The following is a 16,474-nucleotide window of genomic DNA, read 5'->3' as shown; positions in this document are numbered from 1 at the left end:
CCATAGAGGTGGGAATCACCATACATCCCACGATACGATATTATCACAATACTTAACGCACGATACGATATTATTGCAATTTTTAAAATATTTTGCGATATTCAGATTCTGTACATAAAGGTAAACTTTATCAATATTCATTTTATCTAATATCAAAGTCTCACACTCAGTCTTTCTCTCATTTCAGTCAGTTTTATTGTCGACAAACTGAACGGTTTATATTACAGTCTAGTCCAACTTAACTGAATGCAACCATCTGGTACAATTATAGCTATTCTGAACTATGCAATTTATGAAAACTATGCAGCCCATTCAGCAACTGAAGAACTTGAAAGTAAATTAAAATAAAATATAATTTTACATTAAATAAAAAAGTTTTAAACTTAATTAAAATAAAACATGTCTTAAATTAAAATAAGTAAACTGTCATGTTTATTGCTGCCAAAAAACAAGTTAAACACATTTGGACAGTGAAGGAATGTCAGGATTCTTGCTCAGAAAAAGGATCAACATGCTCTGAAGTCAGAGTTCCAGTCCACAAAAACTTTTTTTGTAACAAAATCGATTTCTGCTGTCCCTGTATCGATACATTATTAGCAAACAAAATATCACGATACTACACAGTATCGATTTTTTTCCCCCACCCCTAATACGCCATGCCAGTCTCTTATGTGTCTTCTAGCCAACCTCAGACTCAGCCTTCCTATTACAGCACAGCCTATAGCTGGAATAACTGTCCTACATTCGTGCCTCCACATGTCTTCAGTCTATATTTCTACCCTCAGTCTTTGTCTTATTTCAGCACTAAGGTTTTGTGTGGATATAGTTACTCTACGTGCGGTGAATAGCTAAGGGGAGTAGAGAGGCCCGTGTTGTGTCATAAGATACTCCGTGTGCTTCATTCCTTCATGGCCTGCTGACCCATGTGCAACAGCTGTTGCACATGGGTCAGCGTATTGATGGCCACATGTTGCGTCAGCCCTTCTCATGAGGCCTGAACGTGTTATTCAGAGCTGTTTTGAATCATTTGCACTGAAAGATAATGGAGTTTTACTCAGCTGTGTTGATGATGATAAAGGTCCTGTTAGTGTTTGGTCTCTTAGTCTGTTGGCATACTGAGATATCTGAGCAACCTTTGGATAGAGTGCTATAAAGTTTTACATAGATGTCCACAGTGAAAGTTTAAATCCTTAGACCCCTCGCTCTCTGGCAGTCCCCGGACATTTCAGCGTCAACTCATTAACTGAGATATCTACTCAGAAGCCTTTACTTTTCTTTAGATTGCCATTTTACATTTTGTGCAGACCCTAAAAACCAAAATGACCAGAAAAAGTTGGTTAGTATTATCAAGTCAAAAAAATTCTGTTAACAATGTCTGCTAACTGCTATCCAAAAATGATAAACATAATAAGCATTATATGTCGTGATGTCGTGGCCATATTGGCAAGCTCATGTGAGCTTTATGTACAAATACAAATGTAAAAATCGGGGTGACTTTTTAATCTCTGTCGGCCAGCCCGTGTTTGTATTTGACCTCTTTGACCTCTGTTTGTTTCCCTTCCCTTGCACCCTTGTCCTTGGTCTCCAGTTTGATGAGTGAGAGTGCCGCCAGCCTCCTCCCATCACCACAATGGTCGACATGGAGACCCATTACCATCCCCCCTCTCCCCTGGAGGACTCGGTGCTGGGCAGTCCCCTGTGTGCTGATGACGATTTCATGGGTAGCATGGAGCAGCTCCAGGACATCTCCCAATCCATCAGCGACGACGCTCTTAGCTCATTTGGTGTCCCAAAATACCAATCCTCCAGCAACGGCTCTGATGGGTCCACCGTCCTCGGTAAAATTAAGTGTGATTTCTTTTTGTTTACAAAGTTACAGTCAGACCATGAATGGTTTGCTTTCTCGCTCTGGTTTCACAATGTCCCAGCACCTCAGTGTAATCTCCTTGCCATTCTTGTTGTTGTCAAACCAGGAGTCCTTCAGTTTAGCCCCGTAATCCCTATTTTGCTCCAAATTGAGGTTTAGATAAGAAACTCACTTTGGCCTTTTTAACTTTTTTCTCTTAAAAGGCTGTACTACATTATCTGTTATCTTAACAAACTTTTTCTCAGTCTCCTCTGTCCAGACTAAAACACTTCCTAATGATTTGAGAAATTGCCCTTTTAGCGATTGGTGTGATATCTGAGTCTCCTGAGAGATTTCCTTTCTTTCCTTCAGTATTTCCACCGTTTTTCCATTTTTCTCCTCTGGCCTTATTCACCTATCATCCTTGTGACTCTCTAGTTTTACCTCTTTTTTTCCTTCTCCTTCCAGCCTTTCTCTTTGCCCCATATCCAACAAGGAATTTACACATTCCTAAACCACCATGCAAAACCTATCAGGAAACATCCAATTTTCTTCTGTGTTTCCTCCTGAATAGACTGGGTCTGTTAATTTACATGCTTAAAAAAAAAGAAGAAATGCAACAAGTGAAGGAGCTGTGAAGAGTACATGTAAGACAGGGAAGAAGGGGGGGGGTGGAAGAGCACTGAGCATCGGAGAAACATTTGATGACATCACGGAAAAGGCAGTGTGAGGGTGCATGCGATTTATGGGTGTTTAGGAGCACAAACACGGTGAGAGACAGGAGCAGAAACTCATATGCTTTCACTCTCTGCTCTCAGTCAAAACATGTGCACTTGCCCCAAGCTGGAACACAGCTCACTGCCAAATGCTGCTTATCCCTGTGCTGGCATCTATCGCCAAAACTCATGTGGCTTGACTTAGTGCCACTGTTTTGTACCATTTCATCTGCGCTATTTGTGTACCAAGCAAGTTCTACCAACCACGTTCCCTTTGCAGTGTGGAAATGGAAAGCTGTTGGCAACACGCAGCAAACCCCATGACCTGTCATCCATGACGAGGATCTGTAATAGTACTACATAATGATCCTATGTTTGTGACAGGCAGTACATCACAGCGTGTTAATATCTGTAAGTAAATGCTGTGATGGAACGGGCTGTCCTAATTGGCTTTCAACTTTAGACATAGGATGAGGCGGCTCTGTGAAATGTACATTTTTTTGGGTCAAAATTTTGTGCAGTGCTTTTATCGAGAGATCGAGGGATTTTCAACATAGCATTTCTAAATATACTAGTTTTCTTTAGAAATAATTATTTCTATCTGCACACAATAAAAGAGCAGAAAAAGAATTGTCTCACAAAGCAGGAGATGGATATAGAAAGTTATCACAGCATTTCCAGGTGAACAAGAATTGGAGTGAGAAGTATCATCAAGAAATTCAAAGAGCCACAAAGTACAGGACAAGCCTGGCAGAGGTAGGAAGTGAAAGATTTCAAAGACTCTGAAAGAAAACTAGTGAGAAATGTGTTTGAAGACCCCAGAACAACTGCCAAGACACTAGCAAGAGACGTAGCTAAGTCAGGATCTGTAGTCTCAAAGAAGACAGTCACCAGAATCCTGCACAGGAATGGACTGAGAGCTTGCAGACCAAGAAGAAGAGACACCCTAAAGCCAGACTGAAGTATGCGGGCAAACTGGAAGCGCTACCTTTGGTCAGATGAGATGAAACTAGGGTTTTGTTTGTGTGTAAAATAATGCAAGGATCCAAAAACTAGGATTTTTGGAAAAGCATTTTCTTTTCATTTTGTGACCTTCAGACACTCGGCCACTTTGTCTTTGGTTCTCAGTGATTCCGTCTTCTGTACAAGTTTGTGAATATTCATTTCATTTTAGTTTTTTGTGCCATTCCTTACTTCAGTTAAAATTATAATAGCATTTGTCGACAAATAGTAAAAAACCCAGATCTTTTTAGTTACCATTAAATATTAGTGTCATTTAGAGCAATATATTATTATATATCAGGAGAAAATGTAATCATGTGCATGCTTGTTTTATTAGATGCGCTTACGCCAGCATCCAGCCCATCATCGGTTGTTTACGGCGTGGTGGCTGGCCAGGAGGAATTGTCATCTTCATCCACATCACTGAACCTGGAGTGCCGAGTGTGTTCTGACCGCGCCTCGGGCTACCACTACGGAGTCCATGCCTGCGAGGGCTGCAAGGTGAGATAAAGATTTTTGTAAAATAAAGAAGAAGTGCTCTGAGAGCGCACACGGCAAGGCAGCTCACTCTCTGGACAGTATTTACTTTTAAGAGAATTGTGTTGTATTTTTTTTATACATTCATTTTGTTTTCTTCGGTCTTTTTTAAATGCACTTAAAGACGTTTATAGTGCTGTAAAAACAAATGTAAAGTGCAGGCTTTTGTTATTTTCCTTTTTGAATTTAATATGCTTGACATACTCAGATTTTGAGTGTACAGTATTCCCACGCCACACCGCGGTTCACGTTTTGCGGACTCTCTACAATCCCGGATTTATCTATAAATTTATATCACGGGAATTTTGTTAAATCGCGGGTTTCTGCAGCCTATAGGTATACTGTGCCGCTGCACATACAAATGTTTTTAAAATACGTATGGATGTATCTCAAAAGTGTTTAGGAGGGTAGAAAAGTTTTATAAGAGTGTGCGGAGGGTTTTTATGGTTTTAAATATATAAAAATAATAAAATAAACATGGTTTTTACATTCTAGAACGTAACCCCTCGGATAATTGCGGGAGTACTGTAATTAGTTTTTTCATATGTGCCTACACTACATGTGTAGCATTCATGCAATTGTTGTATAAAATTCCTTTAAATGTTTAATAAATAATGCAATGCTAACAAAGTCAAAACTCCCTTGGCGAATGTAGCTATTGTCGAAAAAGTGGTTCTGTCATTATGCTCGATAGACTTCATAGGTCCTTTTGCCAGATGAGCGCACTCATCTTTTCACCCTATGCCCTGCTTAATCTTTACCACCAATATCCATCCAATCTCCTTCCCCATACGGCACCCTCAGTGAGGCACAGAAAGCCAGCTTAACCCACTTTAACCAGTTTCAATAGAGTAAATTATTTCTTATTTTTAGGTATAACACTAAAAAAAGAAGGAAAAGCCAGACTGAATCCAGGTGCAGTGTGTGTCTTGTGACTAATGATGGCTTATAACAACATCGTAAATGTCACATTTGGCCTTTACACATGGTTGCTTATTAGTCATTCAGTTAATTGTTTACCAGTTGTTGAAGAGGAAACCAAGGCCGTCTTAAGATAAACTAAGGGTCAAAGACGGTGTGACTTGAGATGTTTTTCAGCTACTGCTGGCTGTCACTTACTTCAGGTAAACGATCTGGAAGACATGGCGATTAAATCGGGGGACGTCTGTACTTCTGCGCTCTGTAAATACACTTAACTTAGATGTGTCAGCCAGTGATAGAAGTGATAGAAAAACTCAGATAAAATGGAATAATCATGTTGCGTGACTGTAGATCAGTGCTTTGATACAGATGTATCTGTAGTAGATGCTACCTGAGGTCAGTCCACAGGTCAGCCAGAGTTGTTTTACAGCAAGTCTTAAGGCTGTAAAACAATAAATCAAAGGAATTTCTCCGAAGTCAAGGTAAATTTGTTCAGCCTATACCTTTAGGAAAAAGTCATGTCAGTGCATATCTATAAGAGGTGGCCTGAAAGTACTAAAGGTTAATGTTAAACCCCAAACTTTGAACATGAGTTGAATGGGAGAAGTCAACATTTCTTGATCATAACCAGAAAATCTGGAAATTGTGCCTTTAATTACAAATTTAAACAGCGTTATCCTCACGTTCTCTTAAAGCACTCAATAACTGAGAAATGATTATGTAGAGCAGGAGTTCTCACATTGCTGATGACAGCTGTGAGAAGAAAGTGAGTCCTTCTGTCACCTTGTATAATGAGCTGAGTGAGTGACTGATGACAGTGAAAGGGTTACTGGGATGTGGGAAGAAACTGTAGGAAGTATTCGAGAAATTTAATGAAATTCTGAAATATGGATGACTAAATATGCCACAATCAAAGTTACAGTTGAGGAAAAACAGCAGTAGTTTAGCCAAAATTAGAAAAAAATATGAATGAATGAAAATCAGATTTTTACTTTGTTTAACGTTGATAAAGGTTTTTCTGTTACAAGCTACTGATGATTGCACAGCCAAACCATGGAATCGAAGTCTTTATTTCAAAGATATAAGAAAGAAATGTTAATTTACAAAAGAAATAAATGAACATGAAATAAAAGAAAGCTATCATATTCACGTTTCACATCAAACTTTTAAATGTCTCTCTGCTGCAACACAGCTGAGTGAAAATGACTCATTAACAAGACTCTGTAGGACTTGACTGCATGCTAAATAAATTTAAGTGTTTGGAAAATTGTATTTCTAAAAATACTATTATTGTACCATGTTCATTCACTAATGAGCTGCTGTAACATGAATCAAATGACTGAATTGTCACTTCAGCATGTAGTCAAGTTTTTCTAATGACCTACTAATTTTATTAAGGTGTTCTGCAGCAGGGACACATAGAAAAGTTTCAGGACGCTGGCCCTCGAGGACTGGAGTCTGACACCCGTGCTTTAGGTCATTATATGCCAGGGGTGGGTAACTCCAGGCCTTGAAGGCCAGTGCCTTGCAGGTTTTAGATCTCACCCTGGGTCAGCACACCTGAATGAAGTGATTAGTTCATTACCAGGCTTCTGAAGAACTTCAAGACATGTTGAGGGGGTAATTCAGCCGTTTGAATCAGCTGTGTTGGATCAAGGACGCATCTAAAACCTGCAGGACACCAGCCCTTTAGGCCTGGAGTTCCCCCACCCCTGTTATATGTGTATAAGTTTTCATTATACAATCAAATCTATACATATATGTGCTAAATAAATATACTTATCGAATACACAGGCTTTTTTAGATTAATATATATATTAGTGCTGCCAGCGTTAATCTCATTAAAATGACGTTAAACGCCATAACCGCATTAACGTGGCAAATCTCTGTTAGCGAGTTACTGCGGATCGCCCCGTGCGTGGGGCTTCACGGCGTCAACGTGTTAAAATATCTTTATATATATATCTGTATACACTGATCAATAGTTATTTAAATACACATAGTATTTAAAAGTATTGCTTTTTATATACACAAATATCCATATTTAATGTAAAGCATGACCATTAAGCACCCTGCCTCATCCATATACTGATTTAGAAGTGCTTTTTTTTTTTTAAATATAATTTTTTTTATTTGTGTAAAAATTAATTAATTAATTAAAAAAATAAGGAGGAAACAACCATGGAAACCACCTGTTTTTGTTTAGTTCTTCTCTGATGTTTGGTCAGCGATCAGTAATAGAAACATGACCCTCACCAGTCAGGACATGGCCAAAGCCGGCATGCAGCCCACTTGAGCGAATCTGAATTTCTTTTCCATCACCGTGTTATTGTATACCTGTTTGTGTGCCAGTGTCAGGCTCAGGGTTAGTAGGTGAAAGTCAGCCGGTGTTGCGAGCTCACATGACTGTCACACGTCTGTGTATTCTTGCTCCGTACATACTCTAGCAAACTGATTGACTGAGTTTTGGATGAAATCTTTGAAGCTTGCTGTTAGCAAGTAAAGGATAAATATGTTATGAAGCACCTCCCCAGGACATTTTCCTACCCTTCGATGAACTATAAGTGCTGTTTGGTCCATCTGTTCCTTACCAAAGTTAAATATTGCTTTGTGTTAAGGTTGTGTAAACAGAAGGAAACTGGTGGTATTGCTTTGTGAACAAAGAGCTGCTTTTCCCATGATTATCGTCTTAATACAGTGGGGAGACGATAATTTTATTTCTGAAACTGGCTGCTGAACGGCTAACTTTATTAAAAGTAAAATGTAAACTTTACTCTGTTTTATTTAAATTTTTATGAACTTTCTCAAAGAATACTTCACTTTGTGTCTGAGCAGTCTGGTCAAATGAAAACACGTTTGCTTCATGTGAGCACTAATTACATTTCTTATGTTCTTTTTTTTAACCCCTCCCCTCAACCCCCCAGGGTTTTTTTCGCCGGACCATCCGTCTGAAGCTGGAGTATGACAAGTGTGAACGTCGCTGCAAAATCCAAAAAAAGAACCGCAACAAGTGCCAATACTGCCGCTTCCAGAAGTGCCTGTCAGTGGGAATGTCCCACAATGGTGAGTCCTGGGCAGTGCTTCGAGCTCAGAAGCACACATCCACACGTCCATCTTGCTTGTTACTTGTAAACACAGACTACTTAACAGAGTAGCACAGTTGTGCTGCTGCCAGGGAAGATTGAACAGGCACGTACCCACATAATTAGCACAAATAAGCCATCAGACAGTTGGGTGTTCAGATGCATGTTAAGGCAGGTCCCTAACTGACACCTAATTCAGGCGAATATAGATTTATATGTCGTCTTCATTTAACCTTTGGACAATTTCCATTCTTTTTATTCAGAAATAGACCAGAAACAAACCTGCAGATGGAAGGCACGCCCGTTCTCTGTCTTGGCAGTGCTAGTATCACATTGCATTATAATTACATTGGCTGAAACTGCTTGACCCATTTGGTGCAGATGTGCAAACAGGAAGGGAAAATCACATGACCTTGTGCGTCCCTCCACCCGATTTTTTTTATTTTATTTTCACTAATAGTCCGATTTTGTGCAAATTTAGCACATGGAGAACATCAGGAGAGCAAATTATTAAGAGTTTAAGTGGTTCTCACTATTGCTAATTTATCACCGTTACTAGTTCGTTGAACTTCCGCATAGTTCTATTCACTTGGACACTGAAAATAAATCTTGTGTTTTGCAGCAATAACCTCTATTTCTGTCTGTGTGTGAGGGGAGATATGCATGTTGGAACACAAGGATTTCACAATTGGAAAAGCTTAAAAGATTCCCTCCTTGGTGTGGGCTGTCTTTCTTTTAAATACAAAAATATTGTGTGAAATGATATTTACACTCAAAATATAGCACGTCATGTTGACCCTGGGCTAAGGTCATTGTGCTGATCGAAAACATGAGTGTATGTGTTTGTATGAGTGGACTTCTGCTAAAGGTATCAATGCAGCCAGTCCGTGCACACAGTGTGTAACAGCTTTGATTTCTCTCTGGAGAGATTGACCGAATATAGCCTTCTCTGTTGAGATATAGTTTAGGTTACCCCTCCTCTTATGGTTTATGTTATTGACTTCATTGAGCAAAATGTAAGCGAGTACAGGAACTTGAGGGTATGTGAGACCGTCGCAACCTTACAACCTGATCTTTGGAGGTGTGGTGACACCAGAGGACCACAGCACGGCTATTTTTGTATGTCTCTTTGTATCGATTTAGAGTCATTTACAGTAGCCACAAGTATTGCATTTTATTTTATTTTTTTAAATTTCAAATGTAAACTGATCAGACATTCAAAGTTAAAGCGTCAACAGAAAGGTGAAGAAGTTTAGAATAAAAATGGTTACATTTACATTTCAGTCTCAGCATGTAGTTTATGTAAAAGTCTTTATTTCCAAAACGTACCGTATTTCCCGGACTACAAAGCGCACCTGAATATTAGCCGCACAAGCTAAAATCAGGGGAAAATCCTGTTTTGTACATACATTAGCCGCACCTGACTAAAAGCCGCAGGTGTTTCAATGTCGACTTATCATATGTAAGAGAATATGCACAAAGGGAATTGTCAGGAAAGAGATGGCTGTTTGGAGACACACCCCTTTTATTAATATTTTTGAAAAACAAGTTATGGGTACATATTTGCACATGTAGTACATAACAGTAACCTATAGCACACCAGAAAAATAGATTCGGACTACCTTTTAGGCTCAGGTGCAGTGACACGGCTTTAACAAGAAGAAAAGTCAGTCATTCACCATCTTTCTCTTCTTCCTGCGCTCTAAAACCACCAAAGTCCTCTTCTCCAGTGTCGGAAACGAACAGGCTCAGGGTGGCTTCGTCATCCACTCTCCGCTTCTCTCCTTCGTTGTCACTTTCAAAACCAAAGAAATCCTCGTTGTCAGTGTCAGAGTCGAACACCCTCAGAAGGGCCGTGGCGGTGTCCTCCTCTCCATCATGCAGCAGTCCAGCCCTTCAAAATCCGTTGGTGATCGTGGATGTTTTCACACTTTTCCACGCTGTCAGAATCCACCGGTGGAGTTGGGCATAACTTGCTTTTTGCAAGTTTATCGCCGCTCGTCATCCACGACTCCCGCTGAATGCGTAGCGCTACTTTGAAGTTTGTTTTTCGCGCTACTTCGTACGGCACTACGTTGCCTGGCGGACGGACATGTGACTAACATACCACTCTTGAACCCCGATCCTTCCGCCAGGCAACGTAGTGCCGTACAACAGCGGAACAAACAAAACAAATCGTCTTACGATATCACAAAAATCATGGAAAATCCATAGAAAAGCCGCACCTGACTAAAAGCCGCAGGGTTCAAAGCTTGTGCAAAAAGTAGCGGCTTATAGCCCGACAATTACGGTAATCGAAAAAAGGACTGGTACACCGATCAGGCAGTGATCAGACTCATCTGTTAGTGGGTGGGATATATCAGGGAGCAAATGAACATTTTGACCTTGTAGTTGACATGTTAAAATCAGGAAAAATGGGCAAGTGTGAGAATTTGAGCAAGTTTGACAAGAGCCGAATTGTGATGGCTAGACGGCTGGGTCAGAGCATCTCCAAAACTGCACCTCTTTTAGGGTGTTTCCGGTCTGCAGCGGTCAGTATCTGTCAAAGTTGATCCATGGAAAGAACAGTGGTGAACCAGTGACAGGATGATTGACGCACATGAGGAGTGAAGGATCGCCAGTGTGGTCCGGTCTAACAGACAAGCTATTGTAGCTCAAATTGGTGAAAAATATTTAATGCTGATTCTGATAGAAAGGTGTCAGAATACACAAATGAGTCAGGGATGGGCAGTCAGATTTTTTTTTGTCTTTTGGGTCCTGCCATCCATGTGGATGTTACTTCACGCATACCGCCTACTTAAGCAATACTGCAGACCACGTGACCCTTTCATGGAGGCGGAATTCCCTGATGGCCTCTTTCAGCAGAATAATGCACCCTGCCACAAAGCAAAAATGGTTCAGGAATGGTTTGAGCACAAGTTTGAGGTGTTTGATCCATGGAGGCCTCACCTCTCAGCTTTGAGGACTTAAAGGATATGGTGCAAACATCTTGGTGCCAGATATCACACCACACCTTCAGGAGTCTTTCCCTGAGGAGCCGGGCTGTTTTTAGCAGCCAAAGAGGACCAAGACAATATCTAGGCAGGTGGTCATAATGTTATCCTTCATCATGGTATATAGTGCTTTTCTACTCTAAATGAACACTCAAAGTACTTTTTTAATACAAGCTTCATTCACCCAAAAATACACACATCGCACTTTTCTTTACCCAAACACTTTGTTTCTAAGCATTGCAACAGCACAAAAACTCTTTATTAGCAAAAGGGACTGAAAGTTTTCTCAAATCCAGCAACTTATTTCCTCACGCATTTCATTTGCTGACAAGACGCAGACGGCTCAGCAGACTGACGGACTGACCCCTGCCCACCTTCAGCTCCCTTCCACGCTTATCCCCTCATACTGTTGCTTAGGAATTAGACTTACACGAAGCTTAGCATCAATCACTTCCTCACATCTTAATTGGACTTGGCTCCTGGCTAGGCGCCCACCGTGGAGCTTTACTAGCTTCAGATGATCCATCCACATTCTGAGCAGTAATCTAACGGGCCCTCGTGCTGCCTGCCAGCTCAAGGTCTCATCCTTTCGCAGTCCTCTTCAGTATGCTCGGATTCATTTTGTAAGCAACCATCAATAAATGTCTGATGTTTTTTTTTAATGCTTTTACGGGCTCATAAAAAACAGGCAGTTAGTACAGCTGGTCTCCTCACACAGACGTGCAGATTTGTGTGTGAGTAAAACAGCTTGTGCACATTTAAACTAGTGAAGAGGGGTTGGAAATAGTTCACCTCTAATCTCATTAGTCAAATGGGATCAGACAGTCTGAGCGATGCCAGCATCCTCTCATAGAGAAATAGCGCTTATTAACACATGTTGTTGAAGAACGTTTCAAGCAAATGTTGCCCACTTTGTAATTTGTGCTAACTTATGTCATTACTGTAATGCATAAAAAGTCCATTTGCCTTTCAATGGGCGACCGTGGCTCAGGGGGTTGGGAATCGCATCTGTAACCGGAAGGTCGCCGGTTCGATCCCTGGGCTCTCTGTCCTGGTCGTTGTGTCCTTGGGCAAGACACTTTACCCTACTTGCCTACTGGTGTTGGCCAGAGGGGCCGATGGCGCGATATGGCAGCCTCGCTTCTGTCAGTCTGCCCCAGGGCAGCTGTGGCTACAACTGTAGCTGCCTCCACCAGTGTGTGAATGTGAGAGTGAATGAATAGTGGCATTGTAAAGCGCTTTGGGTGCCTTGAAAAGCGCTATATAAATCCAATCCATTATTATTATTATTATAATGGCAAGCAGACATGTTTACTGTCTCTTTTTTTTCTTCTTATCCTTGCACAATGTTTCATATAGCACAGGATATTTCTGATGCACTGAAAATTGTTACATATTTGACTGAACCTTCTATGGTAAAGTGTTTTTCCTGACCTTTTAAACTGTTTTTGTTGCTGTAGATTTATTGTACGTGTTCAGGCATAGCGAGATGTTTTGGCAAAAGCCAGGGGAACTAAATTGACTTCATGAAACAAGTCTCTTGTTTCTTCGATGTTTGTACTTTCATCCGGCTATAAGCCACTGAATTTAAGCTGGCACTGAGACGGGCAGATACAAGTTAAATTACATCTTTGATTGAGCTCAGCATTGGACGTTTATGGTGTTATCGTGGAATGTGTTCTGTTGTGTTCAGCTATAAATGCCGTTTTAACTTGTCCATTCCATCTGTGTATTCTCTTCCACTAAATTCATCCTGTGCTTGTATGTTATTCAAGAGTTCCTTCTTTAGAATACAATATAAGGCTGTCTGCACATCCTCTGTGGTGTTTGGCAACAGATATGCTTTCTGCAGTACTACCATATTAAAGTATTAGCTTTTTGAATTTGCAGAAATTGTTTATATTTTCTGGATACATTTAATATTTTGCCTTCATTTTTAAGTTTGCTTGAAACAGTTGTATTTAGCAAGGTGCTTTTACTGGAACTGCACTTGGTGTAACTGAAATAAATCTATGACTCGACACTTTTATGTCACCACAAAGTCATCTCCATCTCTCTGTGTGCTGTCCGCAGCCATCCGGTTTGGTCGGATGCCCCAGTCAGAGAAGCTCAAACTAAAGGCGGAGATGGTGACGGTGGACAAAGAGGTGGAAAACCCCCAGCTAGCTGACCAGAAGACCCTGGCCAAGCACATTTATGAGGCTTACCTGAAGAACTTCAACATGAACAAGGCCAAGGCTCGATCCATTCTCATGGGCAAGACCAACACTGCTGTACGTTGATTAGTGAGTAAAGTAATGGGTTGGTGAGTGAAAAGTGTTGCACATGTGGACCTCATATTCGCACGTTCTTCCATTTCCAGCTTTTCCTCATAGTGCGAGGTCATGTGGTTTTGTAACTTTTAATTTATTTTTTCATGTCTCAATATGACCTGGCAATCGCTCCCTTAGAGATTAGACACAGCCAGCCAATGACAAAAATAAGTTGCTCAACCAGCGGAGCAATTCAGCACACAGGATGGGCAAGGACTTACTTAAGCCTGTTACTTAGCCTTTCACTGTGCATTTCCCTTAATGTGTATGTTCTTTTTATCACCCATTCCCATTCACCCTAAAAGCATTCCCCCCTCCAATGTGCTTCTTTCCTACCGAGGGGGATAAAAAGCGGGGGGCTAGAAAAGGAGAGGTTCATGGACTGCAGCCCAGAGAGTCTGAATTCCATGGATGGATGTGTAGGTGTAAAATAGGTCAAGAGGGACAGATCGGTCCAAGCGCTCATCCAAGTTCAGGCACAGATCTTATCCACTGCTTCAAAGCTCCTGATGAACAAGCAGAGTGGGTAGAAAGTACTCAGTGACTGATTATTGTTTAACCTACCTTTGCTATCGCAGCGCTTTTACACAACTCGTAACTGCCCATAAAAGTCTTGTTGTAATCTCAATAATGTACATCTCAATAAGTCTCGTCAAATTTAACTTTACTCATACAGAGACTATTAAATATACATGTATATATATATGTCTTGATCTGGATACAAATGCTTGTCACTTCAACCCAGGCCTAAAGGTCTCACCAATGAGTAAATAGCAAGTTTCTGCATTCTGAAAACTTTATAAGTGTAGATTAGTATCCCCCCCCTGCTTTGACGTGTTACTCCACTGCAGCGTCTTCTGTTTAGAAAACAATTCAAATGATTGCAATGCCAGTACACATTTGTGTAGTTCATGTGGCAAGCAGTGATATAATATAAGGACAGTTCCTGAAAAGTGTATCGTGTGACAAATTGGAATCAGCAACAAGTTGTGGAAAACACTAGTTTTGCTATTTCACTTAAGAGAAATAGAAAGACGCTTTTCAAAAGAATTCCACCTATTTAGTCTTTCTTTTAATGCATCACAATAATAATTCTAGCGAGTTTTACTCAAAAATATGTTGTGCTCAAAAAGCAGAGTATACACGCTTTGACTTCTGGAGCTGTGAACCTTTTTTGATCTTCTCCTCATCTGAACCTCCGTTATCAAATCAAGGAATGTTAGCATGACGTAAAAGTACAAAATTAACCACCTCAGCGTTGTGTTGCGCATACCTTCCCTTGTTACTCTAGCCCACAGTTAGAGCAGCATTCATGAGTCAGAGCTCCGATGTGCAGCAGCAGGTGTAAAGCTGTTCATCGAAATGCTGTAACTTGTCCTCTGTGGGAACAGTGACATAACCGAAACACCCGTTAACTGCCCACAATGCTTTTGTATGGTTTCTGTACAGGTACACTCACTGTAAACAGACCTCTTGACAGGGCACTGGGCACAGTGTCAACATTTAAAATTTTAGACATTTTGAATTAAACTCTGTGTTCACGCTGCATTTCTTTGAGCTCTAACTGTGCCTTCAGTTGTGGATATTGTGAGTAACATCTAAAATTTTTTTTTAATTGTCTTGGTCGATGATTTCGTTGTTGTGACAATGCTTCTTGGAAATAAATTTTATACTGTTGGAAAGCCTGTTTGTTTGCCCAACAATGGCGCCAGAAAATGACAGAAAATGCATTTGTGGGTTGCGCATATGAAAAACAAAAAAACCCCTAAAAGCCAAATCTTTACGTTCCAGATTTACTGCCAAGAACAGTTGTTACAACAAAGAAATAATTGATCAAACACAAATTTCCTTACTTTTTGTGCGAGGTTTATAATTATAGTTACCTACAATCATATATTTCTTATTTTTCTATATAAATATAATTGAATTCAGCAGAACTTCAAGCACGTAATAGTGAGCTGGTTTTTCTCAAGCACCGAAACAGCTCTGACTCAGGGCATGGATATGGGACCTCTGTGGGTGTCCAGCGGTTTTTGGCACTAGAACATTGGCGACGGATCCTCTGGGCCACATGTCCCCGCTTGGTTCACTCGGATTTGGAATTAGTGGAATGTGTGCATCAGCATCTAAGTTTAAGTAAGTTTTAGCTGTTCAAGTAACTTTCACATGAATTCAAGCATTGCGTTGTGATGAGATGATCACTGTTGCACTTTGTGCCTGTTTGTGGGTTTAATGATGTGGCTGGTGTGTGTGTGTAGCAGTAAAATGAAGGACAGTACGCGTGTCATCGCGGAAACAAAACATTCAGATGTCAATAAGGGCTCTAGGCTTAGCCTTTCCTCTCAGTGAAGATTATTATCTGTAAACACTCCAGTCAGTCAGTTATTCACGTTGACAAGTTTGCTGAGTCGGCATGTTCCATGTCAGGTCTCGTCTGTCACGAATCGTCTTTTGTTAACAGGCCAAAATCCCAGTTCTCGCTTCTATAACCTGTGTTGCATTTCAGCTGAGACACATTTTTAACAAAGCATTATATTTTTAGTTTTATAGTGACGTTTATTTCCCTACCATCCACAGCCTTTTGTCATTCACGACATGGAGACCCTCCAGCTGGCAGAGCAGACACTGGTGGCCAAGATGGTCGGCTCCGTGGGAGCGATGAAGGACAAGGAGGTGGAGGTTCGGATTTTCCACTGCTGCCAGTGCACGTCGGTGGAAACCGTCACGGAGCTCACAGAGTTTGCAAAGTCCGTCCCCGGGTTCTCGAGCTTGGACCTCAACGATCAGGTGACTCTTTTGAAATACGGAGTGTACGAAGCCATTTTCGCCATGCTCGCCTCCAGTATGAACAAGGACGGGCTTCTTGTAGCGTACGGCTCAGGCTTCATCACCCGGGAATTCCTCAAGAGCCTGCGTCGACCGTTCAGCGACATGATGGAGCCAAAGTTCCAGTTTGCCATGAAGTTTAATGCGCTGGAGTTGGACGACAGTGATCTGGCTCTCTTTGTGGCTGCCATCATCTGCTGTGGCGGTGAGGAAATTTGTTGCATGCATTCTTCAGTAT

General features: G+C 40.9%; 1 protein-coding gene across 4 annotated transcripts in view; it reads left to right on the top strand.

Moving 5' to 3' along the window:
• pparab (peroxisome proliferator-activated receptor alpha b) overlaps positions 1 to 16,474 on the top strand; it is a 94,026-nt gene that overhangs the window by 73,685 nt on the left and 3,867 nt on the right. For all 4 annotated transcript variants that reach the window (XM_012922590.5, XM_076886027.1, XM_004563822.6 and 1 more), the window contains 5 exons: positions 1,589 to 1,838; positions 3,902 to 4,065; positions 7,947 to 8,085; positions 13,172 to 13,371; positions 15,988 to 16,441. In XM_012922590.5, the coding sequence (XP_012778044.1) occupies positions 1,631 to 1,838; positions 3,902 to 4,065; positions 7,947 to 8,085; positions 13,172 to 13,371; positions 15,988 to 16,441 (1,165 nt within the window). In that variant the 5' untranslated portion in view covers positions 1,589 to 1,630. The remainder of the gene's footprint in view (positions 1 to 1,588; positions 1,839 to 3,901; positions 4,066 to 7,946; positions 8,086 to 13,171; positions 13,372 to 15,987; positions 16,442 to 16,474) is intronic.

This window comes from Maylandia zebra, linkage group LG7 (assembly GCF_041146795.1).
Source record: "Maylandia zebra isolate NMK-2024a linkage group LG7, Mzebra_GT3a, whole genome shotgun sequence".
NCBI classification, from domain to species: domain Eukaryota; kingdom Metazoa; phylum Chordata; class Actinopteri; order Cichliformes; family Cichlidae; genus Maylandia; species Maylandia zebra.
This window is presented reverse-complemented; position numbering and strand designations above follow the sequence as displayed.